Genomic DNA, 20,722 nt, shown 5'->3' on the forward strand with positions numbered 1-20,722 from the left:
CGCTCTACTGTGCACTCCTTCTCTGCCTCACACTTCACAAAGCTGTGGCTGCTGTACACTGCTCATATAGCTAGAAGTGCCGGAGCAGCAGTGTGCACCGAACAAAACTCTGCACAATAGTAAAATCATAAATCTTTATAAAGTACACTTTGTGCCGCGGTTTACACTGTTAACGTCAGTGTTGTAAAAGTGGGCGTGTCCATGTATATTGTCTGATTTACCTGATCTTTTTGAAGGGGTGAGAGCTTTTTGATAGTGTAGAAATCACAGAAATGTTTGTCGTTTTATTGTTTTTGTTTTCTTCTCATTTAAGATGCGTGAATGCGGAGGACTATGTCGGATTCGGCGGATTGCGATGATGAACAGCGTTTTTTAAAATGTCAAGGTTAACGAGGGATGTGGGGGAGTGCTTTTTTTTAAATAAAACATTTTTTTCAATGTGATGTGTTTTTGTAATTGAATTTTCAGGCTTAGTAGTGGAAGCCGTCTTGTAAACAGAATCCATTACTAAGCCAGGGCTTAGTGTTAGCCCCAAAATTAGCTAGCGCTAACCCCCAATGATTGCTCCCCGGTACCCACCTCCACAGGAATGCCGGGAAGAGTCGGAACCAACAGGCCCGGAGCGTCAAAAATGGCACTCCTAGACAGTAACAGGCTGGCATTATTTAGGCTGGGGAGGGCCAGTAACAATGGTCCTCGCCCACCCTGGTAACGTCAGGCTGTTGCTGCTTGGTTGGTATCTGCCTGGAAATTCAATTATAAAAATATTGAAGACAAATTTTTATTTAAAAAAAAAACACTCCCCCCACAGACCTTGTTAACCATTTTATTGAAATAAAAAAAACGCTGGTCATCGTCGTAGTCCTCTGCATTCAGGTATCTGAAATAAGAAAAGAAAAACAAGAAATATGGGTTAGTACATTTTTTGCGCTCTCCCCTGGGGAGAGCGCACATAATGCAGCGTGTTCATAAACAGGAAGCCTCAAATTGTTGCTGAACTACAACTCCCATCATGGGGGCTGTAGTTAAGCAACAGCTGGAGTCTCCATGTTTGGGAACACACTGCCATAAAGGCTCTGTTTCCATTATGCAAAGCGCATAATGAGAACAGAGTCAGGCCTGGACTGTGTAGCTCATTCTGTCCTTATCCCCTTGGACTACTACTCCCATCATGGGACAGTTTGTTTCATGATGGGAGTAGTTGTAGTACCCCAGTGCTGAGGGACGGCACTTGCACATCCCCTGGCTGATGGACTTTTAGGACTACTACTCCATCATGGACAGACTCTGTCCATGATAGGAGTTATAGTCCAGGGGCTGAGGGGCAGATCACGTTGTGTCATTCCCCAGAGACCCGCTACAATCTGCATTTATTAACTGTGCCGGTTACACTGCGCTACCTGCCGGCTCCTGTATACAGCTGTCACATTTCATAATCCCCGCCGCCAGGAGACGGGAGCTCTGATTGGTGAATAGCTATTCACCAATCAGAGCTCCCGGCGGCGGGGATTATGAATTGAGCAGTGTATACAGGAGCCGGTGGGCAGTGCAGTGTAGCCGCATGTGCCGCCGGCTTTTACAGTTAATAAATGCGGATCACAGCAGGACTCTGGAGAATGACCTTCTGCGAACTGCACCTCCAACCCTGGACTAGAACTCCCATCATGGGTAGAGTCTGTCCATGATGGGAGTAGTAGTCCTAACTGTCCCAAAATAGTTAAAGGGTAGCTCCCACCATCACTTTTTTTTCTTCTTCTGTCCCTGCCTATTACCCATCTATCCCTAACCCCCTCCCTACCTTTAATTTTATATTTTTTTTTTTTACATATTAAAAATGCTTTTTGTCTGGCTGGTAGCATGCTCACTACCAGGCAGACTTCCCCAGCAGGCACCACGTCACTGATGCCTGCTGGGGCCGGCACTTCCGCCCGTAGTTCACCTATACAGGGTGTCTCCAGCTGTTTCCCCACTGCAGCTCCCAGCTTGCCCTGACAGCTATTGGCTGTCAGGGCATGCTGGGAGTTGAAGTGGGGAAACAACTGGAGGCACCCTGTATAGGTGAACACCGGAGCACATACCGCTCCCCGCCGCGCAGACCGCCCACAACCCCCGGCCCCGTCGCGCCGCTCAACTCACTCCCCCTTAGTTCACCCAGAGTACCCCCTCCCAGCCGCGCAGTGCCCCTGGCCCAGCCGCTCCGCTCAACCCACTCCCCCTCAGTTCACCTATTCAGTGTCCCTCCAGGCTTCCCCACTACAACTCCCAGGGCATGCTGGGAGTTGTAGTGGGAAACTGGAGGCATACTGTATAGGTGAACAGTATACATAATACAGTCAACATAATACTTTACCTTGTCCCCGAGCCTGCGCGCGTCCTCTTCCTTCAAAGCGCTCGCTCCCGCCTGTCTGACAGGCGGGAGCGAGCACAGCAGTGATTGAATTTCGACTTGTTGCCAGGCTTCAACGAGTCGAAATTCAGTGGTGACGTCACTGCTGAATACATTCGGCCACTAAGAGGGTGACCCCTAGTAGCCGAATTTAAGTGATTTTAAACTGTTTTAAAATCACTTTTTTTTAAATTAAATTATATTAGAGATAAGTTGTAGTATCATATCAATTTTTTGTGCCCATTTAAAATATTTCTCAGATGCTTTACAACACTTTGGTACTTGTGCTCCGAGGTGGTGGATATTTGCGCAAGAAAAGTGCATTTTCGCATTTAAAAAAAATACACGCATTTAATTCGATTCTACAGTAGAAAGTGCTCTATGGTAAACATAGAGACATGGCTATGAAGAATTCTATCAGATTTTTTACAAAAAAAACGTAAAAAAAACTCTTGCGCAAATTTTTCCGTAAAAAATAGACAAAAAAAAGCTCTGTATACAGTGATAAATTCCCCCCAATGTGTGTACTGTACAGGACCTTGAAGAAGCCTCTGTCATCCGTGTATAAAGAGATTTGAAGCTTCTAACAGCCATTTCACTTTTATATACAAGGACTTGCTTTAGCTGTATTAGCTGCCTAATTTTCTTCATTCTTTATTTTCTCTAATTTTGGATGACCTTTTGGGGGTTTCAGGACCAATGACTAGTTTTCCATAGATATTTGGTCTCCTTATACAATAGTCTCAACGTACAATATTTTGTATTAGAACCAATTAATATTGTAACTTGAGGGACCACTGGATATGGACCCGCAATGAGAATGACTTCATGGGGACAAAGGTTAACTCCCCTGTAGTTAAACTGGAATCCTTCTGATCCGATGTGCACTGAAAAAAAGACTTATCTATATCTCTATCTTTATATTATCTTACAGTTGTAAACAGGTTTTAAATTTGCTCTAGTCATTCTTCTGTTGAAGCAACCATTTTTTGCTTATAAATCTGTTCTTTTATATGCATGCACATTATTTTGTCTTGTAGGAGACACAGTCGGCTTTTTTTTAGATTTACATAAAAAGTTGATGATCTTTTCGCTTAATGGGAACCAACTTCCACCTGAAAAACAAGTTTTCTCTTCCACTACGTAAGTGTTTTTGCTTGCAATTAATTCTCATGGTTTTGTCTTTCTCTGTGATTTAAGCATACTCACCTGAACCAAAAATGATTATAGTGCAAGTCTGAAAAAATAAAATAGACACGGGTGCTTTACTACACACGGGTGCACATTATTACACTGATTTAAGCCTTTTTTTTTTTTTTTTTTTTTTTTACTAATGACAGTAACGCTTTAAGCATTTTTGGTAACCTTTTTTCTTTGGTGACTGTCACTTTCATTTAACTTTTTTTTTCTGTTGCCAGTACCCCAGACAGTACTTCCATCACACCCCCTCCATCTTGAAGGTGGTCCTTCCCATACCATGGAATGCTCTCAACATAATCTTTAATTACAGGTTTTTTTTTTTTTTAAGACTTATGTCTCAAACATCATTCTCTCACTATATAGCAAAAGCGACAGCTCACCGCTACTCCACTGCACCTGTGCGCGGGCCTGGTTAGCAGCGTCTCCAACCACGTGAGTGTAGGCAGAAAGGAAGGAAGGAACGGTCCAGCCCAGGATTGCAGGTAAAAGCAGATAGGCTTTATTGGGTCATGTACAAACAGAAGCGTCAAACAGCCGACTCATTTCGGACCTATGCCAGGTCCTTAATCATGGCATGCATACCAGATAAAAAACATACATTTTATATAAAAAAGGTTAGGTCATGTGACCCATCAACAATCAGGTAAGAAGGAAACTAGAAAAATCTGGTATGGATCTTGAAAACATGTACTGGCGCTGCAGATACAGGGTATAAGACACATTGCAAGGGAGAAAAAAAACTCTATGTAAAAAAATGTAAACATATATTATTGTTCTTCTTAAGAATACTGCGGGACAAGTATATTATAATTACAAACAAGAACTTTCTCCATAATCACGCACCGGGTCATAAACCCTGCATTTTAGCAGGACAGTATCAGGTCTTGCCGCAAGTTCATACCTTGTGGTTGCCGTGTGTCTAATTGGAATATCCAAAAAGACTCTCGGTTTAACAGAGCTCTACGGTGATCTCCACCTCTAGTATGCCTGTACACCTTTTCTATACCCATTATTTTTAAAGAGTCACAAATGCCTCCATGAAACTCCCTGAAGTGCCGGGACAGGGAAGACACACTAAAGCCCGCTCCTCTCGCATCCGAAATATGTCTCCTGATCCGGCACTTCAGGGAGTTCGTGGTACAACCTACATATTGCATCCTGCAAATCTCGCACGTTGCGAGGTATACCACATAGTTCGTATTGCAGTTAATATAAGATTTAACTATGTGGTATACCTCGCAACGTGCGAGATTTGCAGGATGCAATATGTAGGTTGTACCACGAACTCCCTGAAGTGCCGGATCAGGAGACATATTTCGGATGCGAGAGGAGCGGGCTTTAGTGTGTCTTCCCTGTCCCGGCACTTCAGGGAGTTTCATGGAGGCATTTGTGACTCTTTAAAAATAATGGGTATAGAAAAGGTGTACAGGCATACTAGAGGTGGAGATCACCGTAGAGCTCTGTTAAACTGCGAGTCTTTTTGGATATTCCAATTAGACACACGGCAACCACAAGGTATGAACTTGCGGCAAGACCTGATACTGTCCTGCTAAAATGCAGGGTTTATGATATAAACCCGGTGCGTGATTATGGAGAAAGTTCTTGTTTGTAATTATAATATACTTGTCCCGCAGTATTCTTAAGAAGAACAATAATATGTTTACATTTTTTTTATATAGAGGTTTTTTTCCCTTGCAATGTGTCTTATACCCTGTATCTGCAGCGCCAGTATATTTTTTTAAGATCCATACCAGATTTTTCTAGTTACCTTCTTACCTGATTGTTGATGGGTCACATGACCTAACCTTTTTTTTTTATATAAAATGTATGTTTTTTATCTGATATGCATGCCATGATTAAGGACCTGGCATAGGTCCGAAACGTGTCGGCTGTTTGACGCTTCTGTGTGTACATGACCCAATAAAGCCTATCTGCTTTTACCTGCAATCCTGGGCTGGACCCTTTCTTCCTTTCAGCATTCTCTCACTACTCTGATTCTCTTTCTCTTAGTGGATGGCATCCAAGGCTTACTATCATTCTATGGATCTGGGTGGCCATTTATGTGCTGTATTTTGTTAGGGTCAGAGTATGGCCTGCTCTGGAGGAGAACACTTTTTGGCTTAGTGTCCTCTCTTTCCATCGATGTTGCACACAATTTTTTCTATTTTTGTTTTTTTTATTTCATAAACTGCTGGTCCTATGTGCAATCTCACCAGTTTTCATCCATCTAAGGATGGTATTATTCCATGTTGATGTTGGGCATCTGATGAAGGGCTGATTTTGCTGACAGGCTCACTGTATGCCAACTGTCACACCAATAGAAATGTACAAAGTAGTGCACTGTAGTGCATGCATTTTGGTGGGGCAAAATTTTTGTAAAGGGTATTTTTTTTTTTCATTAGATGGCATCCACGCTCCTTACCTATTAGAATGGAGGTCTGCAAATGTACATGTCCACTTGTTCATGTTTGCTATGTTTAAAGTAAAAAAATTTTTTTTTCAAGGAGTACAACCGCTGCCCCCCCCCCCCCCCAAATCTCTCGTAGGGGGCCTCGGTAGTCAGCGACAAGGGGGCGTGCCCAACCACCACATGCAGTGGTATGGAAATTTAATAAAAAAAACTACTTGTCCATGGGACTAAAATGGAGCAAAATCTACTTGTCCCTCATGACAATCCACTTGTCTTGGCCTATATTAGCCTTTACACTCTCGGGTTTTTTTCCTCCACACCCTATAATAGCCATAACTAACTACTATAATGATACCTTTTAATTATTCCACAACACATGCTCTGAAACAGTAACATATTGGTGAAGTGAAATTGAAAAAGTAAAAGATGATTTAGCAAATTTGGTGGTTTTCTTTTCTACGCCATTTACCTTATGGTTGAGCGAACATGTTCTTTTGATATTTTAGGGCGGCCTGATTACAGCAATACCAGATTTGTATAGTTTCCCTCATGTTTTACAAATTGTTAAAAAAAAGGGAAGTTTTTTTTATTTATTTTTTTCCATTTTCTGTCCCCTGTATTTTTTTTCCGCCCGTATACGAGGCTGTATGAGGGCTCCAGGATCTTGAAGTGATTGCTAAACTTATAAAATTGATTTTATTTCTCAGCCAAGTATCAAGAAAGCAAAGCCAAAATACTCAAATGCGACAGCCTAGCATACCTGGCATATTGGTATACTAGATTTATAGGGACAGAATGTTGATCCAGGGATTAATTCTGACTGCCATATTTGGAGTTGGGAAGGAATTTTTACCTCTAGTATGAGTGTTTTTTGCCTTCCTCTGGATCAACTCAACTCAGTAGGGACAGTAGGGTTATAGGTTGAACTTGATGGCCTCTGGTCTTTTTTCAACCTTATGAACTATGTTATTATGCTACCTCCCTCATTTGGCTTCACCTCCTAGCCCCTCTTTGATTCAAGTGACTGTTTGCTTTGATACCCTTACAGCTATCTAACACTGTCTGCCTCTCAGTTCAAACAAAAAATTCCCTTTTAACCACTTGGGGACCAAGGGTGTACAGGTACGCCTTCGCTCCCTTACTTAAGGACCAAGGGCGTACCTGTACGCCCGTGGGAACTTTGGGGACCGGACCGGCGTGACTGCTGATATCAGCAGGCACTGTGTGCAAATGCCCAGTGGGGTCATTAGAGCGCAACTACTATACAGTGGTCTCTAAACTGTAGCCCTCCAGATGTTTGCTGTGTGGGCATGCTGGGATTTTTAGTTTTGCAACATCTGGAGGGCTACAGTTTGGAGATCACTGTGCAGTGGTCTCTAAACTGTAGCCCTCCAAGATGTTGCAAAACTGCAAATCCCAGCATGCCCAAACAGCTGTCTCAACATGCTGGGAGTTGTAGTTGCGTACCTACAGCTGTTGCATAACTACATCTCCCAGTATGCCCTTTGGCGATCAGTACATGCTGGGAGTTGTAGTTTTGCAACCGCTGGAGGCACACTGGTTGGATAATACGGAGTTAGGTAACAGAACTCCCAGCATCCACGGTCTGTCAATACATGCTGGGAGTTGTAGTTTTGCAACAGCTGGAGGTTTACAGTGAGTTTCCTGCTTCAAGTTTGAGCTGCAGCAAATTTTTTGCCGCAGCGCAAACTCCTAGTGGGAAACTCACTGTAAACCTCCGCCCGTGTGAATGTACCCTAAAAGCACTACACTAACACAGAATAAAGGGTAAAACACTACATATACACCCCCTTACACTGTTCCCCATTAAAAATGAAAAACATATATTGTACGGCAGTGTTTCCAAAACAGAGCCTCCAGCTGTTGTAAAACAACTCCCAGCATTTCCGGACAGCCACTGACTGTCCAGGCATGCTGGGAGTTTAGCAACCGCTGGAAGCACCCTGTTTGGGAATCACTGATATAGAATACCACTATGTCCACCCCTATGCAATCCCTAAAATAGTCCTCAAATGTGCATGGCGCTCTCTCACTTCGGAGCCCTGTCATATTTCAAGGAAACAGTATAGGGCCACTTATGGGGTATTTCCGTACTCGGGAGAAATTGCACTACAAATTTTGGGGGGCTTTTTTTTCCTTTTACCCCTTATGAAAAGGAAAAGTTGGGGGCTACACTAACATGCTGGTGTTGCCCCATACTTTTTATTTTTACAAGCGGTAAAAGGAAAAAAAAGACCCCCAAAATTTGTAACGCAATTTCTCCTGAGTACGGAAATACCCCATATGTGGGCGTAAAATGCTCTGCGGGCGCACAACAAGGCTCAGGAGTGAGAGCACACTATGTACATTTGAGGCCTAAATTGGTGATTTGCACAGGGGTGGCTGATTTTACAGTGGTTCTGGCATAAACGTAAAAAATAAATACCCACATGTGACCCCATTTTGGAAACTACACCCCTCACGAAACTTAACAAGGGGTATAGCGAGCCTTAATACCCCACAGGTGTTTGAAGAACTTTCATTAAAGGGGTACTCCAGTGCTTAGATATCTTATCCCCTATCCAAAGGATAGGGGATAAGATGCCTGATCGCGGGAGTCCCGCCGCTGGGGACCCCCATGATCTTGCACGCAGCACCCCGTTTATAATCAGTCCCCGGAGCGTGTTCGCTCCGCGTCTGATTACGGGCGATCACAGGACCGACGGCGTGTGACGTCACGCCCCGCCCCTCAATGCAAGCCCCCTCCCATAGGCTTTCATTGAGGGGCGGAGCGTGACGTCACACGGGGGTGGAGGCATGACGTCACACGCCATCGGCCCTGTGGTCGCCGGTCATCAGACCCGGAACGAACACGCTCCGGGGACTGATTATAAACGGGGTGCCGCATGCAAGATGCCAGCGGCGGGACTCCCGCGATCAGGCATCTTATCCCCTATGGGATAAGATGTCTAAGCACCGGAGTACCCCTTTAAAGTTGGATGGGAAAATTAAGGGGAAAAAAAAATTTCACTAAAATGCTGGTGTTACCCTAAATCTTTCATTTTCACGAAGGAAAATAGGAAGAAGAAAAAAAATTTGTAGCCCCATTTCTTCTGAGTAAGTACATACCCCATATGTGGATGTAAAGTGCTCTGCGGGTGCACTACAATGCTCAGAAGAGAAGGAGCGCCATTGGGATTTTGGAAAGAAGATTTGTCCGAAATTGAAGGCCACTTGTGTTTACAAAGCCCCCATAGTGCTAGAACAATGGACACACACACCCCACATGTGACCCCATTTTGGAAACTACACCCCTCATATAATGTAATAAGGGGTACAGTGAGCATTTACGCCCACAGGTCTCTGACAGATTTTTGCAACAGTGGTCCGTGAAAATGATAAATTTCATTTTTAATTTGCATAGTCCACTGTTCCAAATATCTGTCATATGCCAGTGGGGTGTAAATACTCACTGCACACCCCCTTATTAAATTCTGTGAGGGGTGTAGTTTCCAAAATGGGGTCATATGTGGGGGGGGCCACTGTTCGGGCACCACGGGGGGGGGCTTTGTAAACGCACATGGTCCCCCGACTGCTATTCCAAACAAATTCTCTCTCCAAAGGCTCAATGTCGCTCCTTCTCTTCTGAGTATTGTAGTGCACCAGCAGAACACTTGACGTGGGTGTTACAAATTTTGGGGGTCATTTTCTCCTATTGCCCCTTGTAAAAAATGTAAAATTTGGGGAAAAACCATCAATTTAGAGGGAGAAATTTTTTTTTTTTTTCATTTACACATCCAACCTTAAAAAAAGTCGTCAAACACCTATGAGGTGTTGAGGCTCACTGTACCCCTTGTTACGTTACTTGAGTGGTGTAGTTTCCAAAATAGTATGTCATGTGCCTTTTTTTTTTTTTTTTTTGGCACCATAGGGGCTTCCTAAATGCAACATGCCCCCCAAAAACAATTTCAGCAAAATTTGCTTTCCAAAAGCCAAATGTGACTCCTTCTCTTCTGAGCATTGTAGTTCGCCCGCAGAGCACTTGATGTCCACACATGGGGTATTTCCATACCCAGAAGAGATGAGGTTACAAATTTTGGGGGGCATTTTCTCCCATTACCCTTTGTAAAAATGGTAAATTTTGGGGAAAAAACGGCACTTTAGTGAAACTTTCTTTTTCATTTAAACATTAGAATTTAATGAAGTCATCAAACACCTGTGGGGTGCTAAGGCTCACTGTACCCCTTGTTACGTTCCTTGAGGGGTGTAGTTTCCAAAATGGTATGCCATGTGGGGGGGGTTTCTGCTGTTTTGGCATCATAGGGGCTTCCTAATTGTGACATGCCCCCCAAAAACCATTTCAGAAAAACTCATTCTCCAAAATCCCATTGTCGCTCCTTCCCTTCTGAGCCCTCTACTGGGCTCGCCGAACACTTGACATACACATATGAGGTATTTCATTTCTCGAGAGAAATGGTTACAAATTTTAGGGTGATTTCTCTCTTTTTACCCCTTGTAAAAATTAAAAAAAAACTGGGTCTACAAAAACATGCGAGTGTAAAAAATGAATATTTAGAATTTTCTCCTTCACTTTGCTGCTATTCCTGTGAAACACCTAAAGGGTTAACACACTTGATGAATGTCATTTTGAATACTTTGAGGGGTGCAGTTTTTATAATGGGGTCATTTATTGGGTATTTCTAATATGAAGGCCCTTCAAATCCACTTCAAACCTGAACTGGTCCATGAAAAATTCTGATTTTGAAAATTTTATGAAAAATTGGAAAGTTGCTGCTGAACTTTGAAGCCCTCTGGTGTCTTCCAGCAGAGGAAAGAAATGCAGAGATGGAGCAATATAGTGCAGTTAATCCTTATTATAAAGGTTGGACAATAAAGCCCAATTTCTCCCGATTCAGAAAACACCCCATATGGGGGTGAAAAGTGCTCTGCTGGCGCACTACAGGTCTCAGAAGAGAAGGAGTCACATTTGGCTTTTTTGAAGCAAATTTTGCTCTGGGGGCATGCTGCATTTAGGAAGCCCCTATGGTGCCAGGACAGCTAAAAAAAAAACACATGGCATACCATTTTGGAAACTAGACCCCTCGGGGAATGTAACAAGGGGTAAAGTGAACCTTAATACCCCACAGGGGTTTCACGACTTTGGCATATGTAAAAAAAAAAAATAATACATTTTACCTAAAATGCTTGGTTTCCCAAAAATGTTACATTTTTACAAAGGGTTAAAGCAGAAAATACCCCCCAAAATTTGAAGCCCAATTTCTCCCGATTCAGAAAACACCCCATATGGGGGTGAAAAGTGCTCTGCTGGCGCACTACAGGTCTCAGAAGAGAAGGAGTCACATTTGGCTTTTTTGAAGCAAATTTTGCTCTGGGGGCATGCTGCATTTAGGAAGCCCCTATGGTGCCAGGACAGCTAAAAAAAAACACATGGCATACCATTTTGGAAACGACCCCTCGGGGAACGTAACAGGGGGTAAAGTGAACCTTAATACCCCACAGGGGTTTCACGACTTTGGCATATGTAAAAAAAAATATTAAATTTTACCTAAAATGCTTGGTTTCCCAAAAATTTTACATTTTTACAAAGGGTTAAAGCAGAAAATACCCCCCAAAATTTGAAGCCCAATTTCTCCCGATTCAGAAAACACCCCATATGGGGGTGAAAAGTGCTCTGCTGGCGCACTACAGGTCTCAGAAGAGAAGGAGACACATTTGGCTTTTTTGAAGCAAATTTTGCTCTGGGGGCATGCCGCATTTAGGAAGCCCCTATGGTGCCAGGACAGCTAAAAAAAACCCCACATGGCATACCATTTTGGAAACTAGACCCCTCGGGGAATGTAACAAGGGGTAAAGTGAACCTTAATACCCCACAGGGGTTTCACGACTTTGGCATATGTAAAAAAAAAAATAATACATTTTACCTAAAATGCTTGGTTTCCCAAAAATTTTACATTTTTACAAAGGGTTAAAGCAGAAAATACCCCCCAAAATTTGAAGCCCAATTTCTCCCGATTCAGAAAACACCCCATATGGGGGTGAAAAGTGCTCTGCTGGTGCACTACTGGTCTCAGAAGAGAAGGAGTTACAAATTTTGCTCTGGGGGCATGCCACATTTAGGAAGCCCCTATGGGGCCAGGACAGTAAAAAAAAAACACATGGCATACCATTTTGGAAACTAGACCCCTTGGGGAGCGTAACAGTGTTACACCTCACAGGTTTTTTGAACAGTGGGCCGTAAAAGTGAAAAATTTGATTTTTTTGCACTATATTGACAGTGTTACCCCAAATGTTTCAATTTCACATTGGGTAATAGGGCAAAAGGCCCCCAAAATTTGTAGAACAATTTTGTCTGAGAAAAAAAATACCCCATATGTGGATGTAAATTGCTCTGTGGACGCACTACAATGCTCAGAATAGAAGGAGTGAAAATTTTGTTGTAATTGAAGTCGGGGGTCATGTGCATTTATAAAGCCCCCAACAGGAAAAAAAAAACACATGTGACACCATTTTAGAAACTTCACCCCTCAATGAACGTAACAAGGGGTACAGCGGGAAATAACACCTCACAGGTTTTTTTTGAAAAGTGGGCGATAAATTGAAAAATTTGATTTTTTTACAGTAAAATGCTGGGGTTACCCAATTATTAACATAATATGAGAAATTGGGTTACAAATTTTGGAGGGCTTTTCCCCCTGACTATAAAAATACATCCACATATGGGGTAACATGCTGGGCGGGCGCACAACAAGGCTCAGAAGTCATAGAGGTCACTTTGTATTTGTGGCCTTTGGCATATCAGTAGCTGACGGTTACATACATTCCGAGGAAAATACAAAAATGAAACACCCACATGTGACACCATTACAGAAAGTACCCACCCTGGGGAATGGGTATAGGGGTAATTTTTAATGCACAGGTGTTTCCTAAATTTATTTTCCAGGAATGGATGAAGGGTAGCTTTTGAAAATTGCAATTTTCAACCTATGTTCTGCTTCATCTTTCTGGGAACAACTAACATGTGACTCCGAATTGTCGCCTGAAAATACGACAGAGCTCAGTGAGAACTCTTCGCATTTGAGGCGGATGTTTGTTACGGACCTAACAGTTACATACATTCAGAGGAAAATACAAGAAAGGAACACCCACATGTGAACCTATTACAAACAGTACACCCCCTAGGGAAGGTGTATAGGGTGAAGTGGAGATTTGGAACAGACGGGTGTTCCCTTCATTTATTTTCCAGGAATGGATGAAGTGTACTATGGGGGGAAGAAAATTGCAATTTTAGTACTGATATGCCAATTATTTTCCCAGAATGATGACCCAGAGTACAGCCAAAAGTAAAAATGATGCCCACCCCAAACCCTATACTCTGAATCATCATTCTGGGAAGGGGATGTGTGGGGCCGTCCCTATTCTGTTACCTCAAATGCGCAACCCGCTCAGGTGGGGAGAGAGAGTGTTGTGCATTTGAGGCAACTGCAAACCTCCAATGCTGTTGACTCTGTGTCCCATGACCCATTTTTTAGGGGGAAGAAAAAAAAAATATTGGGCTATTGGGAAAAAGGTTTTGTTTTTTGGGGGTGTGTTTTGGTTTAAAATTTGGAAGTCAATGTACCCTGGACTGGTACATTGGAGCCGAATTCTGGGGAATGAAAATTAGGGCAAAGGATGGAAAATTTAGTACTCCATGGAAGTGTGATACTCCCTGAAGCAGCCTATGCAGAGGCCCGGATGATCGGGGCAAGTGTCACATTGAGTGGTGGTGTCCCTCCGTCTCCCCTTCTTGTGACGCACTCTGCATTTCTTCTGGGTTCGTCCCGTCCTTCCAGTGTTGGGGATCACACCTGGAAAGTGTTGGCCGGGGACGATCCGGGGACCTAAAGTTCCAGAGGTGCTCTGACCCGCTCTTTGGCGGTCACCATAGATGAGGGCCTTTAGAACTACCTCTTGGAACTCCAGGTATGTCCCTGTGTTGCCAGCGTTCTGGTACAGTATAAAAGAGTTGTACATGGCAACCTGTACCATGTAGACCGCAACCTTTTTATACCATACGCGTGTTTTCCGCATGGCATTATATGGCTTGAGGACTTGATCAGAAAGATCAACTCCCCCCCATATACCGATTGTAGTCCAGAATACAATCGGGCTTGAGGACCGGTCCCACGGTACCTCGCACAGGGACAGGGGTGCTGCCATTCCCATGAATTGTGGTGAGCATAAGGACATCCCTCTTGTCCTTATACCGGACCAACAGGTTCTCATGGGAAAAGGCACGGGACTCACCCCGGGGGATAGGAGCATGTAGGGGATGGGGCGGAAGGCCTCTTTGATTCTTCCGGACTGTCCCACAAGCGACCGTGGATCTGGCGGCGAGGGACGTGAAGAGAGGGATACTAGTATAAAAGTTATCCACGTAAAGGTGGTAACCTTTATCTAGCAATGGGTGCAAAAGGCCCCAAACGATTTTCCCGCTAACACCCAGAGTGGGGGGACATTCTGGGGGTTCAAAACGGGAATCTCGTCCCTCATACACTATAAACTTGCAAGTGTACCCGGAGGTACTCTCGCAAAGTTTATACATCTTCACGCCATACCGCGCCCGCTTGGTCGGGATGTATTGCCGGAAGCTGAGTCTCCCTTTGAAGCTGATGAGAGACTCATCAATAGAGACCTCCCGCCCCGGGACATAGGCCTCCCAAAATCTGGCCCCGAAGTGATTGATGACCGGCCTGATTTTATACAGGCGGTCATACGCGGGATCAGTTCGGGGGGGACATGCCGCATTATCGGCATAATGCAAACATCTCCGAATGGCCTCGAACCGGGAGCGTGCCATGGCCATACTGTAGAGGGGTGTCTGGTAAAAGACGTCCCCACTCCAATATTGCCTGACACTGGGTTTTTTAACTATACCCATATGCAGCGCGAGGCCCCAAAAGGTCCTCATTTCGGCTGCATCGACTGGAGTCCAGCCGCCGGGTCTAGCTAAAAGTGAGCCCGGGTTAGCGGCGACGAACTGTTGGGCGTACAGATTTGTCTGTGTAACCATCAAATTAACAAAGTCGTCACTGAAAAAATGACCGAAAAAGTCCTTTTCAGTGAACCCGGCGATGTTAATTTTGATTCCTGAGTCGCCAACAAACTCAGGAATCACGGGCTCGTGGTCCGCTGGCTCAGCCCAGTCAAGTTCTCCGGTACGATGTACCAGTGATCTTGGCAGGGGGGCTTCACTAGTATGAGCGCCAGGGGGACTCATACTAGCATGGGGCACAGGGTCAAGGGCAGAGGAGGTTTGCGGCACCGCACGGCGGCGTCTCCGCCGCCTTGGTGGCTCATCATCAGAACTAGATGATGAGGAGGACGATGAAATAAGGAAGGTGGGGTCTTCATCGTCCTCTGAGCCGCTCTCGGTGTCGGAGGCAATTAGGTCATATGCCTCCTCCGCCGAAAACACTCTGCGGGCCATTTCCCTACTCTAATGTGGATACGGGGGGTGTGTGTGTGTGTGTGGGGGGGGGGGGGAAACTTTATTGGTGTGTGTGCTGCGTGTGGTGTGGTGCGATATTACCTCCCTAACCCGCCCTAACCCTCCCTAACCTAACTAAACTAACCCGCCCTAACAGAAAAAAATATAAAATAAAAAGGAGCCTTTTTAAAAAAAAAAGGGGGGACTTCTAGCGCAAAAAAGCCCTGCGCCAAAAAAAGCGTTTATCTAATCAGTGGTGTGCGCACTGATTAGCGCTTGTGGCGGCAGGGGGCGCAGAAGTCAGTGGGGGGTCTGGCCACTGACCCCCACACAAAAAAAAACTGGAAAAAAAAAAAAACGCTTTACCCCGAAAAAAATGCACCCACCTGAACCCCCAAAAAAACGCTGATCAGTGATAAATCACAGACAGCGGCGGGACTGGCTGCACACACAGGTACGGTCCGTCCGCACAGTACACGCCTGCTACTGGTGGCACGGACCGCCTATGGGTGCAAAAAATAAACCGCGTTAACCGAAAAAAGTGCCTGTACCACAAAAAAAAACGCTGATCAGTGATAAATCACCGACAGCGGTGAGGCACGCCGCACACACACAGGTAAGGTCCGGCCACACAGTACACGCCTGCTACTGGTGGCACGGACCGCCTATGGGTGCAAAAACACGCTAGAAAACCCGAAAAAAAGCGCCGGCACCACAAAAAAAACGCTGATCAGTACTACGGGACTGATCAGCGGCGGGTGGGCTTTAACAAACGGTGGCGGACCGCTCTTTTATAACTAAGAGGGTCCGCACACACGCTTAGTGAAAAAAAAAAAAAAAAGATCTGCACCAAAAAAAAAAGGCTGGCGGCAGACCGCAGCGACCCAGCAGGGCCGGGGTCACGCAGCTAAAGGTGCTACGGACCCACGGACACCCACTGAGGTACGCTGAAAAAAAGACAAAAAAAAACTTTTTTTTTTTTAACCCTAACCTGTCCCTACCTAATCTAAAGCTATCCCTGGCGATTTCTGTGCCAAGGGGCCACAGAAAGGGGGCAAGGGGCACTTTTTTTGGACTCAGGGGATGGTGGGCAGCACGAGGCTCCGTCCTGCACACCAGATCTATGTGGAATGGTGGGCAGAACGGAGCAACGTGCTCCTAGCCCCCACCATCCCCTCCCATTACTATGTGATTGGTGTGGCCACTTTGGCCACCCAATCACAACTGTACTGAGGGGGTGGCCACAATGCCAGCCCCCAGTACAGCATGGATGGTGATTGGTGGTGTATACTACACCACCAGTCACCATCTATATCCGGGTCACAGGGTCACACGTGACCCTGATGACCCGGAACCGCTGCAGAACGCCGGTAAGTAGTTACCGGCGTCCTGCAGCGATCGCAGGTATAGGAGGTCCTCCGGACCTCCTCCTGCACACTGCCGGGATGTCTGCTGATAGAAATCAGCAGACATCCGGCGCCGATCCCCGCCCGGCGAGCGGCGGGGAACGGAATCGCAGCGCATCGCTCGTCTGAATTGACGAGCGATGCGCTGCGATCGCCGACATGGGGGGGGCATAATGACCCCCCTCGGCGTTATGCCGCGATGCCTGCTGAACGATTTCAGCAGGCATCGGGCACCGGCTCCCCTCCGGCTAGCGGTGGGGGGCTGGGAATGGACAGGACGTACTCCTACGTCCTCGGTCCTTAAGGACTCGGAAACGGAGGCGTAGGAGTACGTCCATTGTCCTTAAGGGGTTAAGGCCAAGATGGGCCTGGTCCTTAAGGGGTTAAAGAGGTTCTCCCATTAAGAAAAATAGGTCTAACCTTATCTGTTACTTACTAATTGCCCGTATGCCTGTATTGTTTTAATAACCTTAAAGGGGGTATCCAGGAAAAAATTTGTTATATATCAACTGGCTCCAGAAAGTTAAACAGATTTGTAAATTACTTCTATTAAAAAATCTTAATCCTTTCAGTACTTTTGAGCTGCTGAAGTTGAGTTGTTGTTTTCTGTTCGTGTTCTCTGATGACACGGGTCTCGGGAACCGTCCAGTTTAGAAGCAAATCCCCATAGCAAACCTCTTCTAAACTGGGCGGTTCCCGAGACACATGTCATCAGAGAGCACTTAGGCAGAAAAGAACAACCTCAACTTCAGAAGCTCAAGTACTGAAAGGATTAAGATTTTTTAATAGAAGCAATTTTACAAATCTTTTTAACTTTCTGGAGCCAGTTGATATATAGAAAAAAGTTTTTTCCTGGATAACCCCTTTAAGCCTTTGGTTACAACCCACTAAGGTGGTCATACATGCTCAGTTTAGCTGCTCTCTTCTGAAAGTATTGGCAAGTGGTCTTCACTGTGCCTGTAAGCAAGGGGGATTGTGGGAAAGTGTGTGCTCTGGCAACAGCAGGGTCATAGAAGTGATCAGATCCATGGGGGAGAAGACTTTTGTCGGGTTTTTTTGGCGCATCTTTGTCTGCGACATGTTGCAGACATCGTGCGCCAGTCTGCGACACGATGCAACATTTTTTCCCGACGGACCCGATGTGGATTCTCCCAAACCCGAAAAAAGGGCGTAACCCGACATTTCTGAGCTTTCCCGCAAATTTATAAAGATTTCCAACCCGAATTTGTTGAATTGTTGTGGATTTTTTTCCCGACAGCTCAGAGGAGTTGGAAACCAAAACCAACAAAACCCACGTGCGACAAACAGGATGCGACATAATAATAATAAATACCAGGGGAAAAAAGCAGTCGGGTAAGAAAGCAAGATAGACTTACAACACAATTTTCTAAGTAAATGAGGGCCGATATGTATGTGGTACACATCTAATTTTACCAACTTTGCAAACTTTAAGATTGTTTCCACTGAACTGTATTTATACTAAGTTTCTGTACACACAGCTTCTGAGCCAGGTTTTCCTGGCATATGTTTAACATATCCATAGTACTCCTTTTCATTTAATGGAGAGCAAAATACTTCCTTTTAGTTTTCAGCAGGCTGGTATACTACAGAAGAGTGCAGCAGATGTTCCAGTATAATATCCGGCCCAGTGGCAAGACTCCCGTGATCAGACATCTTATCCTCTGTCCTTTGGATAGGGAATAAGATGTCGAAGGGTGGAGTACCCCTTTAATCTTAGGTTTTGTGCACAATCATAATTTTTCAGCATGCTACACACATACACAATGTGCAAAGCTGTAAATGATGGTTGATCTAACCATGAAAATGGTAGTATCGCTAATATTCTGTTAGATATACTGAGACCCACTAAGTTTACACTACATAATTGTATTTTTTAAGTTCTCTTCTCATAGAACATAATTTTGATATATATATATATATATATATATATATATATATATATATATATATATCTGTATGTGTAATAAAACTTGTTACTAAGCCTTTTAACCTCTTCTTCTCCTTAGGTCTGGGTTTTTTGCTGCAGCAAGTTTCATGTCATATCAGCAGTGTGAATTTAATTTTGGAGCCAAGCCCTTTAAATATCCACCTGCAAATAAATTTAGCACTTTTAATGAATATGCCGTTTTGGCTCCTGAAGAAAAGGTCATTTTGCCAAGGTAGACATTTTTAATCTTCATCGATCCTTCCATCAATCTAATGCATTCAGGGTTTGCAGTATGGACCCTTATTGCAGTTTGTGTGATGCTGCTTATTTTAAATACCTCTGTAATTCAGCATATGGTCACTCTATGCCTATGATTTTACAATTCAGTATAAAATAAGCATATGCAGGTACTGTATTAACTTATAGCAGACCATAATATTTCTGTGTACATAAGGCCTAACATTGTTCTTTGTATAGTCTTCTAGTGAATGTTTTGCATATGCTCTGACATCTTAAAGAGGTATTCCAGCCCTAAGACATCTTATCCCCTCCTATAGACTTGTAATGAGGGGGCGGGGTGTGATGTCACATGGGGGAGCAGTCGTGACATCATGCATGCCTGATTGCGGGGGTTCCCAGCGGCGGGACCTCCGCGATCAGACATCTTATCCCCTATCATTTGGATTGGGGATAAGATGTCTTAGGGCCAGAGTACCCCTTTAAAGGGATTGTCTTGGGAGCAGGAAATGTGTTTCTATTGCTTGCTCCATGATGCTCCACTTCCAGCTCTCTTTGTGAGGTAAACCTTCCAAGACAAGAGGGGGCAGGTGCTATATCATGATTATCACATGTGGGTATAACCACTCCTGAATGCATATGCATTACATTGCGGCAATATTGTGCAGGTATTGGCCAGAAGAGGAGTACTGGGGTTTGAAAAAAGGTTGTAATATTCTGCACTCCTTGGACAACCCCTTATAAAAGCTATGGACACCTTTTTGCACTTTTTTATTTTATTTTTTTTTTTCATTCATTTAGGTTCAGGAAACAAAAAGAAAAAACTATAAAAAAAAAAAAAAAATCTAAATAGTCCTCATTAGAAATCTCCTATTTAGCTACTACTACAAAGCTCTGCTCTATCATTGTTAGTGACAGCAGAGTAGGATTTCACAGCAGCTCAGAATGTGGGAGAAAAACCCTGGAGGAAAATACAAAACGGTGTGCTTGGGGAAAATCATGGTTGTGTAAAAGTATAGAGAAAATACAGCATACTGTAGAGGCCATACAAGCAAAAGTGTGCATTTTTTTAAAGAACTATGGAGGAAACACTTGTTTTGCACCTAGGATAAAATATATATATATATATATATATATATATATATATATATATTGTGTATATGTATGTTTTTTTTTTTTTTTTTTTTTTTTTTAAAAGGTGTCCATAGTTTTTGAAGGGAATCTGTCAGATCTCTAGATCATGCTCAGCAACAACATGGATGCCTTGTCCCTCCCACACCCCTCCCTGTTTTGACTGATGGATGTACAGGGCATGGCTTCCAGCACCAAGCTCTGTATATCAATCATGCAGGTAGGGGTGGGAAATAGTGTGCATGCTGCAGCTCGGCACAGACTCCTTGACACTTGAGTTCTGAGCATGATAAAGAGCTAACAGGTTCCCTTTTGAGGGAACGGTTGATAACTGTCAGCTGAATGTGTATCCCCAGCATTGCTGAGTCTTCCCAACTTCCCACATGTTTGGGTGTTTATTGGTGCAGAAATTTAACCATCTGGCATAATGGAATCCAGCATTCCTGATCCGCTCTTCCCATCGTATCAGTTGAGTTGGGCGCCCCACACTACACAGTAGCTAGTTGCCTTAACT

At 44.2% G+C, this 20,722-nt stretch overlaps 1 protein-coding gene across 7 annotated transcripts in view; it reads left to right on the forward strand.

The window, feature by feature from the left end:
* Nucleotides 1-20,722, forward strand: part of RSPRY1 (ring finger and SPRY domain containing 1) — a 48,360-nt gene that overhangs the window by 22,201 nt on the left and 5,437 nt on the right. For all 7 annotated transcript variants that reach the window (XM_056526221.1, XM_056526225.1, XM_056526224.1 and 4 more), the window contains 2 exons: nt 3,427-3,529; nt 18,920-19,072. In XM_056526221.1, the coding sequence (XP_056382196.1) occupies nt 3,427-3,529; nt 18,920-19,072 (256 nt within the window). The remainder of the gene's footprint in view (nt 1-3,426; nt 3,530-18,919; nt 19,073-20,722) is intronic.

This window comes from Hyla sarda, chromosome 6 (genome assembly GCF_029499605.1).
Source record: "Hyla sarda isolate aHylSar1 chromosome 6, aHylSar1.hap1, whole genome shotgun sequence".
Classification (NCBI taxonomy): Eukaryota; Metazoa; Chordata; class Amphibia; order Anura; family Hylidae; genus Hyla; species Hyla sarda.